Source organism: Bufo gargarizans, chromosome 9 (assembly GCF_014858855.1).
Source record: "Bufo gargarizans isolate SCDJY-AF-19 chromosome 9, ASM1485885v1, whole genome shotgun sequence".
Taxonomy (NCBI): domain Eukaryota; kingdom Metazoa; phylum Chordata; class Amphibia; order Anura; family Bufonidae; genus Bufo; species Bufo gargarizans.
Window position 1 is genome coordinate 52,141,878 of NC_058088.1, and position 23,539 is coordinate 52,165,416.

Sequence of the window (23,539 nt, forward strand, 5' to 3'; positions counted from 1 at the left end):
GGTTGAAGAGATGTGCTGGAAATTTATTTTCAGCCTGGCCGTGTACGTGGAATACGGATTACACACGGATGAACCACTGGCTGGCATCATGGACGGGTGAAGGGGGCCTGACAGTGAGGGCAGAGAAGGGCGCGGGGGGCGGTCCTGGTACCTGCTGCTGCAGACGAGTTCATTTATTAACGGAGAAGAAAAACCTTAAAATCCTTCATTAAAATCAGATCAGATTTCAAAAGTCAAACAAAAAAAAAGTTTTAATACTGAATCTTAGCAAGAACATCTTAACAAAGTTATACTTTAACTTAATATGATACAACAGAGAAACCGGACGGCAACGCTACCATCGCCTAACGCTCTACCGGAGCCGCATTTCCAAACAGTATAAAGGCCGTGTGCGCACCCGCCATGACGATGGTGGTGGTGGTCCGGGGGCGGGCGCCGTTGCTCATCATCCGTCATCTCATTTTCCGATTTTTACAGTATTGTAATTTTCTTTTTAAAAAAATGTACACACATCTTAGTCCGAAATGTCATACGTAACGAATCTCTGCTCCGGGAAAGCGCCATTTATAAACGCAATGACATTGTTCTGTGGTCAACGGAGAGAAAAGAGAAAAATCCAGGCAGTGGGGGGGGGGAGATAGGAAAAAAACTTAAAAAAAAACTGTGCTGCAGCCAGAAAAGTAAAAAAATAAAATAAACATAAAAAATAAAATAATAAAAAAATAAATAATGACATAATACAGGGGGTCGGACGGGTGAGGAGGGGCGTCATTAAATATAACTAAAATGTCTCTTTTTTCTTCCCATGATTGGACCTATGATCGGCCGCCATTGTGATCGGGAAGCCTCGCGGGAATCGCTCCGTGTCGTCGCGTTGCTGGGGCAGTTGTTGATGCAGCAACTGCGGGAACAGCTCGGAAGTCCTTCGTCGTTCATGCTTGTTTTTTTATTTTTTTCACCATCTTTACTTTCATACCAAAGGCAGCGAAAGGCGGAAAAGATTCCTCGCGTGATGCGCATCCTCGCTGGACGGCGTCCTCTCCCTCAGTACATAAGCGGAGGCTTTATGTACGCTCTGTTTTCTGGAACAAGAAGAAAAATTAAGTTGAAAAATGTACATTTTTAACAAAAACATTTTTATCACATTTTGTAACAAAGTCAATATCGGCCGCTTTCAGACGAGCGCATGTGCAATGCGTATATAGTCCGGATTTTATGTTCCAGAATCCGCTGCTAATGTTAATGAATAGAGCTATTCACAGAGGCGTATAATTTCCGTCAGTATTTGAAATGCGCAGTTTGTCCGAGTTTTGTGCACATTATAGTCTGTGCATAAATAATGAAGGAAGGAATCCTGATGACAATGCTGACGGTCCATCATCGGGATCCTGAGCCGGAATACTGACGGATTTCAATGCGCTCGTCTGAAAGCGGCCATTCAGTGACCGTTTCCTGCTCAGACTGACGGCGGATTCACTCTACGTGTAGCACGAGAGTCGGGGACGTCACTTCCCGCTGATTGATTGCGTCCAGTTTCTGCAGTGCTGCACTTTGCTGTTACAATCCACGCTCGTTACCGGGGGTAATGCAGCAATGATTGATGCGCCATTTACATTAAGGGCCGCGGCGGCAGCAGATGTATACGTCGCCATAATACGCCAAGAACAAAGAGGATGGACATTAATAATAACAGGGAGGAAAGTGAATTACAGCACAGATCTGCCATCCTGCGACTGACGCGTTCCTCCAGCAGTAAGGAGGCGGCATTAAATATTTCACATGCAGGAGCATCAGCGGCGCCGGCTCCGGGTCATGCAATATTCAGGGACAGGGCGCCGCTCATCAGCTCACAATTACTGTACAGTCAGGCAACATGAATCACATCAGCAAGCTCAGAAAACACATGTACTCTACATACATGACCTATACATGACCAGCTACACACCAACCTGCTCATACACATCCTACACATACTCTACATACATGACCTATACATGACCAGCTGCACACCAACCTGCTCATACACATCCTACACATACTCTACATACATGACCTATACATGACCAGCTGCAACCCAACCTGCTCATACACATACTCTACATACTCTACATACATGACCAGCTGCACACCAACCTGCTCATACACATCCTACACATACTCTACATACATGACCTATACATGACCAGCTACACACCAACCTGCTCATACACATACTCTACATACATGACCTATACATGACCAGCTACACACGAACCTGCTCATACACATCCTTCACATACTCTACATACATGACCAGCTACATACCAACCTGCTCATACACATACTCTACATACTCTACATACATGACCAGCTACATACCAACCTGCTCATACACATACTCTACATACTCTACATACATGACCAGCTACATACCAACCTGATCATACACATACTCTACATACTCTACATACTCTACATACATGACCAGCTACACACCAACCTGCTCATACACATCCTACACATACTCTACATACATGACCTATACATGACCAGCTACACACCAACCTGCTCATAACTCTACATGTACATTATATATACACACATACAGGGACACTCACATACATATCCCACATACATGCTCACAGACACAGCTGCACACAAACCTATTCATACATATCCCATACATACATGTGCACACCTACCTCCATACAGATATAGACCTAACCACACGAATTCTACACATCCGAGCAGGCAGACACCTACATGTCCTACATACTCATACATACCGTATCCTATAGCTGTACACACACACACGTGTCCTACTTATACATACGCTTCACACGTGTCCAGGCACATTCACCCCACTAGTCCATTAATATTATTTTCCTGGAAAACTCTTTTTGAAAACCTTCCTGTGAGATCAGATTATTATTGCATCATGCGATCAGCGGAGCACGTATGGAAGTATTCTTTATTCTTTATAGGTGTATATAGGGTTAAGTTAAAGGGACACTCAGCCGGCAGAATCTATTGTTCCCAGTTATCAGACATAACTATTAAAGGGGACATGACCTCACACTCCTGACTTTAGGTTTAATGTTACTTTAGATGTCGGTACAAACAGGGTTAATAAGATATTAATGTCGTGCAGCGAGTGTATGTGTTTTCTTTCCTCGCATTACATATATCATGCTGGTCCCAGAAAGAAACCCCAGGTTACAATGGTCCCACAATGACCCCCCTCAGGTGACGCTGGTCCCTGACTGACCCCCCCCCCCAGGTGACGCTAGTCCCGGACTGACCCCCCACTGGTGACGCTGGTCCCGGACTGACCCCCCAGGTGACGCCGGTCCCGGATTGACCCCCCAGGAGACGCCGGTCCCGGACTGACCCCCCAGGAGACGCCGGTCCCGGACTGACCCCCCAGGAGACGCTGGTCCCGGACTGACCCCCAGGAGACGCCGGTCCCGGACTGACCCCCCAGGTGACGCCGGTCCCGGATTGACCCCCCAGGTGACGCCGGTCCCGGGCTGACCCCCCAGGTGACGCCGGTCCCGGACTGACCCCCCAGGAGACGCCGGTCCCGGACTGACCCCCCAGGAGACGCCGGTCCCGGACTGACCCCCCAGGTGACGCCGGTCCCGGATTGACCCCCCAGGTGACGCCGGTCCCGGGCTGACCCCCCAGGTGACGCCGGTCCCGGACTGACCCCCCAGGAGACGCCGGTCCCGGACTGACCCCCCAGGAGACGCTGGTCCCGGACTGACCCCCAGGAGACGCCGGTCCCGGACTGACCCCCCAGGTGACGCCGGTCCCGGATTGACCCCCCAGGTGACGCCGGTCCCGGGCTGACCCCCCAGGTGACGCCGGTCCCGGACTGACCCCCCAGGTGACGCCGGTCCCGGATTGACCCCCCAGGTGACGCCGGTCCCGGACTGACCCCCCAGGTGACGCTGGTCACAGATTGACCCCCCAGGTGACGCTGGTCCCGGACTGACCCCCCAGGAGACGCTGGTCCCGGGCTGACCCCCCCAAGTGACGCTGGTCCCGGGCTGACCCCCCCAGGTGACGCTGGTCCTGGGCTGACCCCCCCAGGTGACGCTGGTCTCAGATTGACCCCCCAGGTGACGCTGGTCCCGGACTGACCCCCCAGGTGACGCTGGTCCCAGACTGACCCCCCTGGAGACGCTGGTCCTTGGAGTGCTTTCAGACTCTGCCACATTCTAATTTCAGGATGCATTTCAGCCGTAATATGAGAGATCTATCATTTAGCTGGAGCTGTCAGGAGTCGCAGCGCAGATGCAGCCAAAACATCTGGAAGCACAAACAAAGGAGTGCGGCGGCTGCATGTTAATCCAGAGCTGCCAGCGCGCTTCATTAGGGGCAGGAAGGCGATAATTAGCGGCTGAGGCAGAAGCGGCATATACTGAGCCCCTCCCCCGAATGGACCCTACACAGTGCAGGCGGCATTATCTGTCATCTCTATGTGACATCAGGTCATAACATCAGCAATAGGCTGCAACCCAGAAAAAACTGCTTACAGCTGAGGGTCTGTTACACTGTTCACACTGTGCGGTGAACAGTCTGCGCTCCAGCCTCATACATCGAAACCAACCATCAGGATAAGGCCTCATGCACACGACCGTTGTGTGCATCCGTGGCCGTTGTGCCGTTTTCCGTTTTTTTTCACGGACCCATTGACTTTCAATGGGTCCGTGGAAAAATCGGAAAATGCACCGTTTGGCAGCCGCATCCGTGAGCCGTGTTTCCTGGCCGTGAAAAAAATATGACCTGTCCTATTTTTTTCACGGCCAACGGTTCACGGGCCCATTCAAGTCAATGGGTCCGTGAAAGAACACGGATGCACACAAGATTGGCATCCGTGTCCGTGATCCGTGGCCGTAGGTTTTAGTTTCATACAGACGGATCCGAAGATCCGTCTGCATAAAAGCTTTTTCTGATCTAAGTTTTCACTTCGTGAAAACTCATTTCCGACAGTATATTCTAACACAGAAGCGTTCCCATGGTGATGGGGACGCTTCTAGGTTAGAATACACTGCAAACTTTGTACAAGACTGCCCCCTGCTGCCTGGCAGCACCCGATCTCTTACAGGGGGATATGATAGTACAATTAACCCCATCATATCCCCCTGTAAGAGATCAGGGCTGCCAGGCAGCAGGGGGCAGACCCCCCCCCCCCCTCCCCAGTTTGAATATCATTGTGCGGCCCCCCCCCTCCCCTGTTGTTAACTCGTTGGTGGCCAGTGTGCGCACCCCCCTCCCTCCCTCCCTCCCTCTATTGTTTTAATACATTGGGGCCAGTGTGCGCGCGCCCCCCAACCCCCCCTCCCTCCCTCTATTGTTTTAATACATTGGGGCCAGTGTGCGCGCGCCCCCCAACCCCCCCTCCCTCCCTCTATTGTTTTAATACATTGGGGCCAGTGTGCGCACCCCCCCCTCCCCAGCCCCCCCCCCCCCCCCCCCCCCGATCATCGGTGGCAGCGGAGTAGAAGATTTTCATACTTACCTGGCTGCTGGCTGCTGCGATGTCTGCGTCCGGCCGGGAGCTCCTCCTACTGGTAAGTGACAGGTCTGTGCGGCGCATTGCTGTCACTTACCAGTAGGAGGAGCTCCCGGCCGGACGCAGACATCGCAGCAGCCAGCAGCCAGGTAAGTATGAAAATCTTCTACTCCGCTGCCACCGATGATGATTACAATAGAGGGAGGGAGGGGGGGGGGGGTTGGGGGGGTGCGCACACTGGCCCCAATGTATTAAAACAATAGAGGGAGGGAGGGGGGGTTGGGGGGGCACGCGCACAATGGCCCCAATGTATTAAAACAATAGAGGGAGGGAGGGGGGGGTTGGGGGGCGCGCGCACACTGGCCCCAATGTATTAAAACAATAGAGGGAGGGAGGGAGGGGGGTGCGCACACTGGCCACCAACGAGTTAACAACAGGGGAGGGGGGGCCCACTGGCCACCAATGAGTTAAAAACAGGGGGGGGGGGGGTCTGCCCCCTGCTGCCTGGCAGCACCTGCCAGGCAGCAGGGGGCAGTCATGTACACAGTTTTTTTGTATATTCTAACCTGAAGCGTCTCCATCACCATGGGAACGCCTCTGTGTTAGAATATACTGTCGGAAATGAGTTTCACGATGTAGCTCATATCCGACAGTATATTCTAACATAGAGGCGTTCCCATGGTGATGGGGACGCTACAAGTTAAAATATACCATCGGATTGGAGAAAACTCCAATCCGATGGTATAACAGAACTCCAGACTTTACATTGAAAGTCAATGGGGACGGATCCGTTTGAAATGGCACCATATTGTGTCAACATCAAACGGATCCGTCCCCATTGACTTGCATTGTAATTCAGGACGGATCCGTTTGGCTCCGCACGGCCAGGCGGACACCAAAATGACTTTTTTTTCATGTCCGTGGATCCTCCAAAAATCAAGGAAGACCCACGGACGGAAAAACGGTCACGGATCACGGACCCACGGACCCCGTTTTTGCGGGCCGTGAAAAAAAACTGTCGTGTGCATGAGGCCTAAGAGAGTTGTCTGGATACATTGTAACAAATGTATGAGAACAGGACTACATCATCAGGGCTGTTTGCTAGCTGTCAGTGAATGGAAGACTCTTTACCCATCCACAAACAGAACCATATATCTCAGCTTCCTGGAGCCTAGAGAGTATGGGAAGGATTATAAGAGGAGGCTCCAGACCCCGGACCCCATGATCGGCACCAGGTGTAGCGGGCACTGGATTTAGGTGACCGGTCACCTGCAGCCTCTTCCCCCATCTCCTCTATAAATACTTCATGTAAAAAGTACAACATGAATTTCCTGAAAAATCGCAATTTATCATTAATTTATCAGAGGAGTAAACAAAGCGCTGACATTTCTCTATAATTTATGAAGATGGAAAAAGAGGAAACAATTTATTATTTAAGGTTTCCATGTAGAAGCGTCTCCTGATTCCTGCAAATCTGCTGCGTAGTCCAGAACCAAGGCACAGGGGGCAGACCACAGGGGAGCTGTTACCCACGCGTGTCCTGAAATCCTCTGTGCTGCTGGGACCCTGCTCCTTCCACTATGTAACTCTCAGTCTGTGACCTCCATAAGATCAGCACACTCCTCTCCTAAAATCCTCTGTGCTGCTGGGACCCTGCTCCTTCCACTATGTAACTCTCATCCTGTGACCTCCCACAAGATCAGCGCACTCCTCTCCTAAAATCCTCTGTGCTGCTGGGACCCTGCTCCTTCCACTATGTAACTCTCATCCTGTGACCTCCCACAAGATCAGCGCACTCCTCTCCTAAAATCCTCTGTGCTGCTGGGACCCTGCTCCTTCCACTATGTAACTCTCATCCTGTGACCTCCCACAAGATCAGCACACTCCTCTCCTAAAATCCTCTGTGCTGCTGGAACCCTGCTCCTTCCACTATGTAAATCTCATCCTGTGACCTCCATAAGATCAGCACACTCCTCTCCTAAAATCCTCTGTGCTGCTGGGCACCCTGCTCCTTCCACTATGTAACTCTCATCCTGTGACCTCCCACAGGATCAGCACACTCCTCTCCTAAAATCCTCTGTGCTGCTGGGACCCTGCTCCTTCCACTATGTAACTCTCAGCCTGTGACCTCCCACAAGATCAGCACATCCTCTCCTAAAAACCTCTGTGCTGCTGGGACCCTGCTCCTTCCACTATGTAAATCTCATCCTGTGACCTCCATAAGATCAGCACACTCCTCTCCTAAAATCCTCTGTGCTGCTGGGCACCCTGCTCTTTCCACTATGTAACTCTCATCCTGTGACCTCCCACAAGATCAGCACACTCCTCTCCTAAAATCCTCTGTGCTGCTGGGCACCCTGCTCCTTCCACTATGTAACTCTCATCCTGTGACCTCCCACAAGATCAGCACACTCCTCTCCTAAAATCCTCTGTGCTGCTGGGACCCTGCTCCTTCCACTATGTAAATCTCATCCTGTGACCTCCATAAGATCAGCACACTCCTCTCCTAAAATCCTCTGTGCTGCTGGGACCCTGCTCCTTCCACTATGTAACTCTCATCCTGTGACCTCCACAGGATCAGCACACTCCTCTCCTGAAATCCTCTGTGCTGCTGGGACCCTGCTCCTTCCACTATGTAACTCTCAGTCTGTGACCTCCACAGGATCAGCACACTCCTCTCCTGAAATCCTCTGTGCTGCTGGGACCCTGCTCCTTCCACTATGTAACTCTCATCCTGTGACCTCCACAGGATCAGCACACTCCTCTCCTGAAATCCTCTGTGCTGCTGGGACCCTGCTCCTTCCTCCATGTACCTCTAAGTGTGAGAGGGGCCCATCAGACGCCCAATGAATTATCCCTCTCGTTCCTTGCAGCTGTGGGTCAGGGGCCCGGTGTGGGGCTCCTCCTGATGCGCAGGAGACCATTTAGCTGTGTGAGCGATCTGCAGCTTTATGGCGTTCCGGCGCGGCGCGTCTGTGCGCAGTAACTGCTTTCATTTATTGTTTTTTTTTGCTCTAATCAAATATTCATTTCCACGGGTTTCATCCCATTAAATGGCGCATTATAGAAAGGTGAGCAAAACGGGAGATTTAGGAGGCGGCGTAGTCCGCCTCTCCGGGGGCGATATCACTATATAAAGGCAGTCGGAATGATATTGTGTAACAGTAAAAGCTGCTGATGGCCCCCCGGTGCCCGCTCGCCCGCTTTACAGCCGCTGCCGCGATGCATGACTGGCTTAATAAGCGGCGCATTTGGAAAGGATTTTACACAAAGTGAAGATCTCACAAATTCTCCGAGAGCCGAAAATCCTTCAATAATAGGAATTCTCCCTCAGGACGCGCGGTTTACAGCAGAAGCTGCGGCTAAATCACCGCGCGGCGCGGAGAGAACGAGCGCCTGCCGCATCAATCTCAATGCTGCGCTGCTGTTACATTGTGTCAAGGAGGCTTTACCCGGAGAAATGGCGCCCATGGATTTACGATGTCACCGGTGCGGGTCACGGTCGCCCGCAATCCATAATCCAAGAGGAAGCGGAAAGCAAAACCTGGGGGCGGAGATCGCCGGCCGTTTAGCGAACAGCTCTGATGCTTTCTAGTTGTTTCTGTCCTTCGCCATTGACAAGATCATTGATTGCTGTCAGTGAATGGAAACAATCATTAATATACAGAAGCTGAAAACCCTTGCACACCTGTTACAGCTGGGGGTTTGTTACAATTTCAGCCAATCTTCTATGAGGTAAACACAGAGTTTGGGCTGTTTTATCTCACACAAGGTTGTCTGGACTGGACACAAATGCAGCAAACCCTCAGCTGTGAGAAGTATTAGGTCTGTACAGCTTTTCAGCTTCTGAAAACACAGCTGTTTCACAGCTGGGAGTTTGCTACAATTGAGGCTGGGGCTACATGGGATCAGGACATCGCATCGAATGATTGTCGACGAGGCGGCAGTCACAACACATTCGACATAACTCCGCCATCGCAGACCACAAGGAAAGTCGTGAAACGGCGACGCTTCTGCCATTTACGACTCTAAAACAGTCACATGACGGCACGGTGCACACATTTTTGGGCTAGGTGACTTTTTGAAACCTGCTAGCCCCAGTCTTAAAGGGGTATGCCAGGACTATAATACTGGAGGCCTGGAATAGGCCATCGATGTCCGACACACCGCGCCCTGCCGGCGTCAGAAATCGCATCGTCTGAAGATGGAGCGCGACGGATTTACATCAATGGCCGCAGAGCAGCAGAAACCGGCTACATGCGGAGTCAAAGGATGGAGCCAAAGCTACGACAGGACAGTGGGGGGTGCGGGGCGTCCCCTGCCAATGACATATTCATACTATCAGCACACTCCCCTCCTGAAATCCTCTGTGCTGCTGGGAACCTGCTCCTTCCACTATGTAACTCTCAGCCTGTGACCTCCACAACATCAGCACACTCCTCTCCTGAAATACTCTGTGCTGCTGAGGACCCTGCTCCTTCCACTATGTAACTCTCAGCCTGTGATCTCCACAACATCAGCACACTCCTCTCCTGAAATACTCTGTGCTGCTGGGACCCTGCTCCTTCCACTATGTAACTCTTAGCTTGTGACCTCCACAAGATCAGAACACTCCTCTCCTGAAATCCTCTGTGCTGCTGAGGACCCTGCTCCTTCCACTATGTAACTCTCATCCTGGTACCTCCACAGGATCAGCTCACCCCTCTCCTGAAATCCTCTGTGCTGCTGGGGACCCTGCTCCTTCCACTATGTAACTCTCATCCTGGTACCTCCACAGGATCAGCTCACCCCTCTCCTGAAATCCTCTGTGCTGCTGAGGACCCTGCTCCTTCCACTATGTAACTCTCAGCCTGTGACCTCCACAAGATCAGCACACTCCTCTCCTGAAATCCTCTGTGCTGCTGGGGACCCTGCTCCTTCCACTATGTAACTCTCAGCCTGTGACCTCCACAAGATCAGCACACTCCCCTCCTGAAATCCTCTGTGCTGCTGGGAACCTGCTCCTTCCACTATGTAACTCTCAGCCTGTGACCTCCACAAGATCAGCTCACTCCTCTCCTGAAATCCTCTGTGCTGCTGGGGACCCTGCTCCTTCCACTATGTAACTCTCAGCCTGTGACCTCCACAAGATCAGCACACTCCTCTCCTGAAATCCTATGTGCTGCTGAGGACCCTGCTCCTTCTACTATGCAACTCTCATCCTGTGGCCTTCACAAGATCAGCACACGCCTCTCCTGAAATCCTCTGTGCTGCTGAGGACCCTGCTGCTTCCACTATGTAACTCTCAGCCTGTGACCTCCACAAGATCAGCACACTCCTCTCCTTAAATCCTCTGTGCTGCTGGGAACCCTGCTCCTTCCACTATGTGACTCTCAGCCTGTGACCTCCCACAAGATCAGCACACACCTCTCCTGAAATCCTCTGTGCTGCTGGGAACCCTGCTCCTTCCACTATGTGACTCTCAGCCTGTGACCTCCACAAGATCAGCACACTCCTCTCCTTAAATCCTCTGTGCTGCTGAGGACCCTGCTCCTTTCACTTTGTGACTCTCAGCCTGTGACCTCCACACATTGATATCCTATCCTGGGAGACGCCTTTAATCGAGAGGAGATAATGAGCGCTGAATGGTCTGGAGACCAGACACACTTCACCTGCACTGATACATTGTAACAAGACCCTGCTGTACACGTTCAGGACAGATTTTGTGCTTTTGTTCTTATACACTGACAAGAAGCAAAGATTTTGAAAATGGTGAGAAACAAAGTCTGAGAAAGTTGTAGAACTTTTCCTTACACAATAATGAGACTTTATAGAAGTCTGATCGTATCCTGCGCGATTACGGCTCCACGGCGACTTTGGTCACATGACACTTGTGCTACATAGTAATGAAATTCACATTCACCATTATGTTGCCATGTAGCATCACAATACCGCCGTCATCCCTGCGTAGCCATAGTCGCCGTGTGCCCCGACCAGGGACCCTCCCACGCTGACGTTACTGCTTACACTCCTTTATGGTGGAGTCCCCCTTTAGTACAGGAATCTCTATCCCCTGACAAGCGTCCCGTATACGCAGATCTGCCGACAACCGCGATAACGCCATATCTTGTAAGGACGCCTGAGACATCTGATGAATGCCACCGCAGACGGGAATGACAGAAGCTGCTCAATAATTCACCAGGCGGGCGCTGGCGGAGATGCTGACTGGCAGAACACGATCTCCAGGCTTACAAGCCTCCGAGGCGCTCTACACGTGCACTTACATTCCGTGAAGGAGATGGAGCTTTAAACATGTTCCTTACACTAACTGCGCAGATCGCCTATCACCAGAACATGGCTGAGACGAGCGGCGGCATCCCCTTATCATTCTGTACAGAGAGCCGAGGGGGTACATACAGTATGTGTACCCGAGACTGAGAAAGGGGCCCTACTGGGGCTCTGTGCGCCAATGATGGGGCACAGACTGATATTCTATTGGCATTGCGAGGAATTATCTGGGCACTGTATATACGAGTAGTGTATGGCAGTATTTATCCGAGTACTGTATAGCACTATTTATTCAGGCACTGTATGGCTCTATTTATCTGGGCACTGTATGGCACTATTTATCTGAGTACTGTATGGCACCATTTATCTGAGTACTGTATGGCACTATTTATCTGAGTACTGTATGGCACTATTTATTTGGGCACCGTATGGCACTATTTATTCTGGCACTGTTTGGCACTATGTATAACTATACTGGCATTTTATGCAGTTTTATCTGGGCACTGTGCGACTATTTCTAAAACGCCGGCCCTAAATAACCCCATATGTATCACGACCCTGGCACTTTATGCAGTTTTATCCGGTCACTGTATGGCACCATTTATCTGGTCACTGTATGGCACCATTTATCTGGTCACTGTATGGCACCATTTATCTGGTCACTGTATGGCACCATTTATCTGGTCACTGTATGGCACCATTTTTCTGGGCACTGTATGGCACGATTTTTCTGGGCACTGTATGGCACCATTTTTCTGGGCACTGTATGGCACCATTTTTCTGGGCACCGTATGGCACAATTTTTCTGGGCACTGTATGGCACCATTTATCTGGGCACTGTATGGCACCATTTATCTGGGCACTGTATGGCACCATTTATCTAGGCACTGTATGGCACCATTTATCTGGGCACTGTATGGCACCATTATCTGGGCACTGTATGGCACCATTTTTCTGGGCACTGTATGGCACCATTTATCTGGGCACTGTATGGCACCATTTTTCTGGGCACTGTATGGCACCATTTTTCTGGGCACTGTATGGCACCATTTTTCTGGGCACTGTATGGCACCATTTATCTAGGCACTGTATGGCACTATTTATCTGAGTACTGTATGGCACCATTTATCTGAGTACTGTATGGCACTATTTATCTGAGTACTGTATGGCACCATTTATCTGAGTACTGTATGGCACTATTTATCTGAGTACTGTATGGCACTATTTATCTGAGTACTGTATGGCACTATTTATCTGGTCACTGTATGGCACTATTTATCTGGGCACTGTATGGCACTATTTATCTGGGCACTGTATGGCACCATTTATCTGAGTACTGTATGGCACTATTTATCTGAGTACTGTATGGCACTATTTATTTGGGCACCGTATGGCACTATTTATTCTGGCACTGTTTGGCACTATGTATAACTATACTGGCATTTTATGCAGTTTTATCTGGGCACTGTGCGACTATTTCTAAAACGCCGGTCCTAAATAACCCCATATGTATCACGACCCTGGCACTTTATGCAGTTTTATCTGGTCACTGTATGACGCTCTATCTGGTCACTGTATGGCACCATTTATCTGGTCACTGTATGGCACCATTTATCTGGTCACTGTATGGCACCATTTATCTGGTCACTGTATGGCACCATTTATCTGGTCACTGTATGGCACCATTTATCTGGTCACTGTATGGCACCATTTTTCTGGGCACTGTATGGCACCATTTTTCTGGGCACTGTATGGCACCATTTTTCTGGGCACTGTATGGCACCATTTATCTAAGCACTGTATGGCACCATTTATCTGGGCACTGTATGGCACCATTTTTCTGGGCACTGTATGGCACCATTTATCTGGGCACTGTATGGCACCATTTATCTGGGCACTGTATGGCACCATTTTTCTGGGCACTGTATGGCACCATTTATCTGGGCACTGTATGGCACCATTTATCTAGGCACTGTATGGCACCATTTATCTGGTCATTGTATGACGCTTTATCTGGTCACTGTATGGCACCATTTATCTGGCCACTGTATGGCACCATTTATCTGGGCACTGTATGGCACCATTTATCTGGGCACTGTATGGCACCATTTTTCTGGGCACTGTATGGCACCATTTATCTGGGCACTGTATGGCACCATTTATCTAGGCACTGTATGGCACCATTTATCTAGGCACTGTATGGCACCATTTTTCTGGGCACTGTATGGCACCATTTTTCTGGGCACTGTATGGCACCATTTTTCTGGGCACTGTATGGCACCATTTTTCTGGGCACTGTATGGCACCATTTATCTAGGCACTGTATGGCACCATTTATCTGGGCACTGTATGGCACCATTTATCTAGGCACTGTATGGCACCATTTATCTGGGCACTGTATGGCACCATTTATCTGGGCACTGTATGGCACCATTTATCTGGGCACTGTATGGCACCATTTATCTGGGCACTGTATGGCACCATTTATCTGGGCACTGTATGGCATCATTTATCTGGGCACTGTACAACACTTCATCAGGTAAAGGACTTTATGATATATTTCCCAGATAAGCTATAACAGAGTGACTGAGGGAAGCCAACAACAGGGACCCCAACAAGGTACAGAACCGGGGCCTCTGATTGTAGCGGAGATGTAGTGCTGCCTGTGCAGTCACTTTCCTTCAAACTGAATGGAAGATGGGGCAGAGGGTTGGAACATTATTTATGGGAATCCTAAAGGTCCTTAACGGTAAAACCCCTTTATAAGAAAAGTCAAAGGGAGCTGGACGGGCTGGGTCAAGGGATAGGAACTCCGATAGCAGTATGTTAGGATGGCATCTGCAGAATGTTGGACTTTCCTTAGAATTGGTTACAAAAGCAGAAGACCAGAGCGGGCATCAATCCAGCCAACTATGAACCGGTCCCTGAGACTACAGTGGGCACATGCAGACAAGACCAGGCAGAGGAGGACTGGAAGGATGTCATCTGGTTGGGGTTGGGTCTGATTTTGGAGTAAATCACAGGAGTTCACGGATCCATTATGCTTCTAGTCATTGGTTCAGGCAGGTGGTGCAGTTCTGAGGACCCTCAATGCCAGGTGAACATGGATTATCCGCCCAGCCCTCTGGAGTATTGGCGCTGAGTAAATGTATCTCACCTAGCATCTATTGGTTACTTTCAGCAAAAACCATCTCAAAAGGGTCCATGGACATGAAAATGAGGTCCGTGCCCTCCAATGTCTGCAAATTCACCAGATATGGCTCTACTAGAGGTCCTCGGGGGCGGGGTTTAGGCAGACCAATCACATGAATGTGCAGCCGTCCAATGAGGAGATCTCTAAGGAATGGGTCAGATTATCAGGTCATTGGGGGGGAACCTTCCCAGAAATAGGAAGTGGACACGTCTTCCCAAGCCCTGGGTGAACCTTCTGGACCGAGCCTGAGCACACTGGACACTTGCTCCCGTCTCTTCCCCCTCCTCAGCGCCTCCATGTTTTTACACTTTATATCCAATGCAGATTGCACCAATAAAACAAAACCAAAACTTAACTAAAGGTATAACGGGCGGGAAGAAAAGACGGAAATTCTCTCCGCGATCATAAAAGCAAGTTATTTTCTGTTCAGCAGTTCATGTTACTGCTGTTCTTACTAATTAATTAAAGGAGCTGTTCCACTAATGTGCAAACAGGGAATCGGGGAAACTGAACAGGCTTTTAGGGCTCGGCGAGAAGTTCAGTCAATCCGGGCGCGAGCAATCAAATGTAATGAATTCACTTGTCAGTGCTAAGCTTGCAAAAACGGCGAAGTTTGACTGGGGAGTAAAAGGTTTATAATTAGATTTCCAATAGGATAATAACTAAATGGCAGCGAGCAGTAAAGAGGAAATATTACGCTCCGGCTAATGGCTGCCGCTCGCTTTCCTTAGACTTGTGGAAGATTCTCTAATTTAATTTGCTTTTTACCAGCAAAAAAAAATATATTTTTTTTAAAAAGTCTTCTGCCGCTCCTGCAATTGTGCTTCAAAGTCATTTACGAAATCCATTGATTTGGGTGGTAAATGCCGTGACGCCCACTGTTTACATTATGCAAAGTGGGGATTAAAAGGGTCAGGAGCGTGGGCGCTGCCAGCTATGACCGGGACCCATCGTCACACACCCTAGAGGGGGATCCTGGGTGAATACTGGGGGTCCTCTGCTCTGGATCCTCATCTCGTCTCTCGGTCAGGAGGTCCCGTCCACTGATGGGAATGGACATTGTGTAATGCTTCATTTCTCCTGCGGGGGTGCTGCAGGGAAACTGAACACTCGCCGCCCATAGATTGCGGCTGATTGTTCTGACAGGACTGCGCTTTGTGATCAGATTATTGTGAAGAAACCCTTCTCACAAATACGGATTGTCCAAACGGAGACCCCTTTCAGGGAAAACCAGGTAAAAACAGAAAATGGATCGTTAGAGGGGTTGTCCAGGATTAGAAAAATGATGATTACTTACCGGCAATTTGATTTTCCGAAGTCCATGACGGCACCAGGAGAGAGGATCCGCCTCGCAGGACAGGAAACCCACAGGTATAAACGGAGCCTCTCCCTCATTCCGTGGTTTCAGACGAGAGACCACCTTCGATCCATTCATTCCGCTTGGGCCAACCCCACCTTCTTTTTTCGGTTAGCGTTAAATTCTTTGTATTTTTTTTATGCACACCTTGTGAAAATAGAAGCTCAACCCATCACCAATACTTTAGGAACAGGAAAGGAAGGTAAAAAGGGGGGGAATTGGAAGGGTGCTGGAATGGACTTCGGAAAACCAAATTACTGGTAAGTAATTCTCATTTATCCCTACGTCCTATGACAGCACCAGGAGATATCCCCGAGAGTGAAAAATTAGGGGGGGGGGGGGGGGGAGGGCACAGCCTGAAAGGGCCTTATGCCCGAAAGAAAGATCAGACACCGCAGAGAGATTCAATCTATAGCGCCTGTAGAACGTTGACGCAGAAGACCAAGTCGGCGCTTTGCGTATGTCCTGTATGGAGGCCTCTGCTTTTTCTGCCCATGGGGTAGAGACTGCTCTGGTAGAATGGGCCGACCACCCGGAAGGAACAGGTTTCTGCATAGAAAGATAAGCTAGAGAAATAGCCCGTCGCTAAAGCTCTCTTACTAGGCGATCTTCCCTTTGTTCTGACCGGAATCCAGAACGAATAAGAAGACGACTTTCTCCAGTCTTTTGCAGCCTCCATATATTCTAGAGCACATTTTCCAACATCCAGACAGTGAAACTCTGCCTCCCTCAGATTTTTGGCCTCTGCACAGAAAGACGGGAGAATCACCTCCTGGGCTTTATGGAAGTCCGATACTACTTTTGGGAGAAACGCTGGATCGGGTCTAAGACAAATTCAATGGAGGACTTATGGAGAGGGCTTGAAGCTCGCCTATCCTTCTAGCCAAGGTAATGGCCACTAGAAAGATACATTTCAAAGTCAGCATTTTGATCGGCATGGAGTCTATAGGCTTTAAAGGGTGTTTAACCATTGTCTGTAATACTAGACTGAGATCCCAAGGGGGCGTCCTAAGCATCCTAGCAGGGAAACTCCTGGATACTGATTTGCAGAACCTAATAATCCAAGGATGACAAGCTAATCTGTAGTCAAAACAAAACACTAAGGGCCGCCACTTGTACTTTTAATGTACTTAATGCTAATCCCTTCTCTACACCTCTCTGGAGAAAATCTAGAACCTTAGTGAGCTAATGCTGACAGGAAGTAGAGGGAGAAACACCTAAGAACTTAAAAACATCCACCAAGTTCTAGCATAAATTTTGGTGGTTACTGGTTTTCTACTTAGCAATATGGTAGAAGCAACACTCGGATAACCCTTTGTCTAACAACAAGTGCCGCTCAAAAGCCACGCCGTCAAATGAGTCCCTTCACTGGCGGATGAGAAGGGACTGAGAACCATAAGAAGATCCGGGATCTCCGGCAGGACCCAGGGATCGGCTATAGACACGATCCTCAGCCAGTAAAACCATGCTCGCCGGGGCCAGAAAGGGGCTATGAGTATCATCCTTGTCTTGTCCTCTCTGACCTTCTTCAGAACCCTAGGATTAATCTGAAGAGGGGGAAACGCATATAACAGACCCCGGCTCCATGGCTGAAGCAAGGCGTCCACCGCGTTCGGAAGGTCTGCCGGTGATGGAGACAAACTTCTCCACCTTCCCGTTTGCTCTGGTAGCAAACACATCTATTAGTGGCAATCCCCAGAGTCTGACTATCCTGGAAAAAACTGATTGATAGAGGGACCATTCCAGACGGCTCAAATAATCCGCCTTCCAATTGTCCACCCCTATGATGTGAAGGGCCGACAAGGACAAGGCTCTCCCCTCTACTAGGAAAACATCTGAACTGCTAGAGCTCCCAGAGACTCGGACCGCGTTCCGCCTTGATGGTTCAGATATACTACAACGGAGCCATTGTCGGATAATATCTTCACATGTTGGTCTTTGATTAGGGGAAGAATTCCCTGTAGGGATCGAAGGATGGCCATGAGCTCTTTCAGATTTGAAGAATTGTCGGAAATCGGGCAATCCCATAATCCCTGGAGTAAAGTTTCCCCCCCCATGCGCCCCCCATCCCCGCGGGCTGGCACCTGTGGTTATCACAAGGGGGTTTACAATTCTCCAAGGGTTAGATTGTCCAGAGAAAGCCACCAATCTAGGGCCTCACATATCTGAGCTGAGACTTAAACTTTCTTCTCTAGGTCTCTTGCCTCGCCTGACCAAGCCCCTAAGATCTCCCACTGAAGAGCTCTGCAATGTACCTGGGACCATAGCACAGCCGGGGTACAGGCGGTCAGGGCTCCCAACACTGACAACCCTTTCCTTATAGAAACTCGAGGGTTGTCTATCAGGGAGTGAACCACTGACCTTACCTTCTGGGTTTTTTCTGGAGTTAAAAAGGATCTCTGAACCACTGAGTTCAGCATTATCCCCAGGAATCATTGCTTCCTCTCTGGAACTAGCCTCGACTTCTCCTCGTTTAGGATCCAACCGAGGGTCGACATGATCTGCGTCACCCGCTGAACATGATAAACATTTTTGACTTGATGGGGCTACAATCATGGAAGTTGTCCAAATATGGTACGAACAGGATGTCCTTCTCCCTTATATAGACAGACATCTCTGAGACCAGTTTCGTAAATATTCTCGGGGCCATTGAAATCCCAAAGGGTAATACCTGGAATTGGAAAGGTCTCGATCTCCCCTGAAATCTCAGTGCCACTCGGAGGCATTTCTGGTGTTCTGGAAAAATTGGAAGATGGTAATAGGCAATCAATCATCTTTGATGTCCAATACCGCCATAAAGCGGTCCTTGTAGAGGAGCTCCACTACTGATTTCATTGTCTCCATCTTGAACCATCTGTATTGTAGATACTCGTTTAGAGACTTTGGGTTTATAATCGTCTTGTAGTCTCCACTTGTTTTTTTTTTACCAAAAAGAGAGTGGAATAGTATCCCGTCCCTTCTTCTCTTTCTGGACATGGAATAAGCGCTCCCTTCTGAAGAAGACTTAAAACCTCTAAGGAGGCCTGAACTGAGCGTCCTTTTCTGGAGGGGAACACTTCAAATCTATCCTCAATCCCTCTTTTAACGATCGAAGGATCCAGGCGCTGTTAGTTATTTTTGTCCAGGCTGGGAGGACATTTTTGAATCTTCCTCCCACCCTGGCGTCATGGTGGATTATCTTTTCTGGTAGGATCTGAAGGCTGATTCCTGAACAAAAAATTCCCCTAGCTCTGGATCTGGAAAATTTCCACTTATCGTTCTTTTTCCCCAGGCTTTTTTCCCTATCCTTAAACCGCCTGCCCCTTTGAAAGGAAATTTTTGTTTTACAAAAGGAAGAAGGAAAGGAAGATGGAAAACCCTTTTTCTATCTCCTGTTTTCTCTAGGATGTCGTCTAAAGCTGAGCCAAAAAGGTATTTACCCTCACACAGGATGCTACAGAGGGGAGTTTTAGAGGCCACATCGCCCGACCAGTTTTTCAGCCATAATGCTCGACGAGCAGAATTAGCCACAGATGAGGCCCTAGCAGATAGTCTAACTGCATCAGCCAAAAAACCTGCTGCTTTAGAGATGGCCGGAAGGGATCCTAATAATTTATCTCTGGGGGTTTTATCCCTTATCTGAGCCTCCAGTTGTTTAATCCACAGAATTTGTGCTCTCGCCGTACAAGTAGAAGCGATATTAGGCTTAAATGCCGCCCCAATGGACTCCCAAGTTCTTCTTAAAAAACTATCCGCCTTCCTATCCATCGCCTCCTTGAGTTGACCGAGATCATGAAAAGGCAGCGAGGATCTCCGAGAGACTTTGGCTATGGGGGCTTCATCCCATAAAGAACAATCACCTCCTTTAAAGAATATTTTCTCTTAACCGACCCTGGGATAAAACTGCGTTTATCCGGATGTTTCCATTCCCTGTTAATCATGGCCTCGATGTTTTTATGGATTAAAAAAAACGCTCTTTTCTTTTTTGTTTGTAGCCCCACAAACATGATGTCCTGAACAGATCAGACTTCTTTAGCATCTTCAAAATGCGTTAACAAGCCGATCTACATCCTAAATGGGGAAAACTGGTCGACCGCCACCTACGTCATCCGAGGATGATGCAGCCGTATCTACTTCCCCGCTTTCTAGGAATTCTTCAGAACTGAAAACATCAGAATCTGGCAAAGCGGACTTTTCTCTAGAACCTCTCTGTCTGTGGTGACGGTGTTCTCTTCTAGAGAGCGAGGTACTATTGACCTCTTCCCTGATCATGATCTTCATGCATCCAACCATAGATTCTTCAGCAATGGTATTTTCAATGCAGGCTCTACATAACGGTTTAGTACAGGCGGGGTCTACGGTAGTTTTGTTTTACAGAGACCACATTCTTTACGGCCGCTTTTTTAGGTTTATCCTAGAAAACAAACACATAAGGCCAGGATAAACTAACAATCCAAAGAGTCCCTTACATTGACAATAGACCCCTACCCTCATCCATACCACAGGTGCAGGGGTCACCGGGCCTCTTGGGGTGTCACCAGAGCTCTCCATGCTGGGATACCTCTTGCGGCCTTGGATCTGGAAGAACCCCGCAAAGATCCTAAGGCAGGCTTGAACTGGGCTGAAGAATTTCTGAATCAAGCATGGGACGCCAGGATCACATCATTAGCGCCACCTCTTGAGCTTGTCACTACCGCTATATGCTGTTTGAAAAAGAGCGCTCCTTCAACCTCCTCCCCCGTCAGCTGGGGAGGCCAGACGCCACGAGGTGAAGCAGGGATCGCTCTACCGCATCTCCGAGCCTGCTGCGCCTCCGGTGAGTACCTTCCGCGTCCTCTACTTGCGTCGCCGCTCGCCACCCGGCCTTGTATTTAAACACATTTTCTGCCCGCCGCCGCTTTCCATCGCGTCTTGCTGCCCCCGCCATCAGATGCAGTGTGCCGTCTTTATGGTGTGCGTAGCGGGGGAACTCGCCCGGCGCACACCTCTGCCCAGCCCAATCCAGGGAGAAACTACTCCCCATGTAGCTTCACAAAATAAAAAAACCTGCAGGTTATCCTCCCAGGACAGGAAACCACTGAACGAGGGAGAGGCTCCTTTTAATTTGTACCTGTGGCTGTCCTGTCCTGGGCGGCGGATCCTGGTGCGGTCATAGGACGTAGATAAACATGGTCTATAGGTTACTGCTCAGTTCTATTGAAGTGAATGGAGCCGAGCTGCAGTACCAGACACGACCTGTGGATTGGGGTGGTGCTGTTTGTCTAATCCTGGACAACCCCTTTTAATACAGTGCGGTGGTCACTGTGGTCACGGATACAATTTGGTTCCTACATTGTAGCAGCTCGGAGCCATTGGAATCTCCATGACAACTGTATTTACATAGAAGCAAGGCGTTGTCAGGCTCCGTTTTCTAATTATATTATTTTCAGGTGACCATGTGACAATTAAGCTCCGCCCAGGATGGTAATAGGGCAGCTGACAATGGTGCATTAGGGGCTACAATGAAATAAAACGGATTTTCTAGCTCTTGCTTTCTGACTTTTCTCCCCGAGCGGGTCGGAGAGTTCCTTTAATTTGGTCGTATCTGCGGTTCCTCCGATCTGATGGGCACTCGGCGCACACGTCAGGATTGCTCCGTAATATTAGGGATATGTTCTGCCATAAATCACACTGCAACAATGTAGCCAGAGAAGGATACATTATAACTGCTGTGTCCCTTCCTTCTCTAGACTACTACCCAATTACTCTGTGTACTGTGCCTTTAAGTGTGACTGAATACAGAAATGCGCCACTCTGTGCCAGCGTTGGCACTCCGCGGTATAATTAACACTGTGTCTTTACATTCGCACCTTTCACTCGTGATCGCCTTCCATCCCATCTCACGAATCTTCTCTATATGCAAAAGGTCAAATAAAAAAACAACAAAAAACTGACACATTGCGACGACGAGCGGCCGCACGTGACGAGGATGGCTGAGCCGCCGTCACCGGCAGACCAGTAAATTATTGAGCTTTCTGCTGAGCTGAAGACACAAAGCAATAAAAGAGACCATGACAAGCTCAATCCCGGGGGTTTAAGGGACATGGCGGGTAATCCTGCGCTATGGCGGCACAGGCGGCGCGGTCATCTGTTACCTTGCATGGGCGGGCTGTCGAGCTGGGAGCCATTGTGCTCTGTTTCCATTTCGGGGATACAAGCGTCTGAAAGACAAATGGAATAATGTCAGAACAATGTATCAATCAAACCCAATTCTGACCCAATACTTCTTACAGCTGAGGGGTTGTTACAATTGTATCCAGTTCAACCTTCTGTGAGCTGAACCTGCACTGATACATTGTAACAGACAAAGAGAGGGATTTGTGCTGCCAATATGTGTACCTCAATGGATGGTCTGTAACAAAACCTCTGCTGTGTGAGAGCAGGATGGGTTGTTAGCCTCTGACAGTAAGCAGAGATCTTATAAAGGATGAGCAATATGAATACAAAGTCTATTAGAAAGCTGCAGATCTTGTCATTATACAAGTTTTATGGCTAGATGGCGACTTTGGCTGCGGATGATGGCAGTACGCCACACCGTAACATAACGAAGCAGGTCTGGCCGTGTTGTGAGCCGCAAGTTGGCGTGAATACGATCGGTAAATCGCCACAAATCCAAACCTCCTATTACCTGATTCTAAACTGCGCTGGATCGCAAACTCGACTCTGCTACATCTGTTTATCCTTCCAGTGTATCGCACCTGTTCCTGCGTGTAGGTATCATGGTAACTAATAGAACCCCCCATCCCGCGCCTCGGCTCCTGACTCGTTTCGTGCCGGCCCATTCATCTAGCTCGTTACCGTTCAGCATCCGGAGGCCGTCTCCCGCCGTGGCTTGTTTAAGTGCCTGCTCTACTTGTTCTCGCCGTTTCGACTCGAATTCCAGGGCTTCTTGTAATTTTCTCTTCGCTTTCTTCTCTTTTTTCAAGCGCTTCTGAATTGTTGCTGTAAGAGAGAAGAATTGCAGGCGTTACGGTCATCCCCGTCCCCCAGGAATATTGCTGTGAGTCAGACACGCGCGTTTCAGCGACAAAAGCCTCCGCTCGCTTCACGGCGATAATCACTTTCCCCGGGTAATAGCTGCAGGATATGGAGGTTGTGACTGTAATCCATTTACCGCTGACTAAATCCATACAGTAACAGCTCCGCTGCGTACAGTACGGGAAATTGTGTTTATCCAAAACACCTGAGAACCTGCAACAATGTA

At 49.3% G+C, this 23,539-nt stretch overlaps 1 protein-coding gene across 5 annotated transcripts in view; it reads right to left on the reverse strand.

The window, feature by feature from the left end:
- Positions 1-276: 276 nt before the first annotated feature.
- DACH2 (dachshund family transcription factor 2) overlaps positions 277-23,539 on the reverse strand; it is a 256,753-nt gene continuing 233,490 nt past the window's right edge. For 4 of the 5 annotated variants that reach the window (XM_044306204.1, XM_044306203.1, XM_044306202.1 and 1 more), the window contains 3 exons: positions 23,134-23,277; positions 22,431-22,496; positions 277-1,082 (listed from right to left, as the gene is read on the reverse strand). In XM_044306204.1, coding sequence (XP_044162139.1) covers positions 1,045-1,082; positions 22,431-22,496; positions 23,134-23,277 — 248 coding nt within the window. In that variant the 3' untranslated portion in view covers positions 277-1,044. The remainder of the gene's footprint in view (positions 1,083-22,430; positions 22,497-23,133; positions 23,278-23,539) is intronic. The other variant, XR_006391244.1, reaches the window with a different exon arrangement.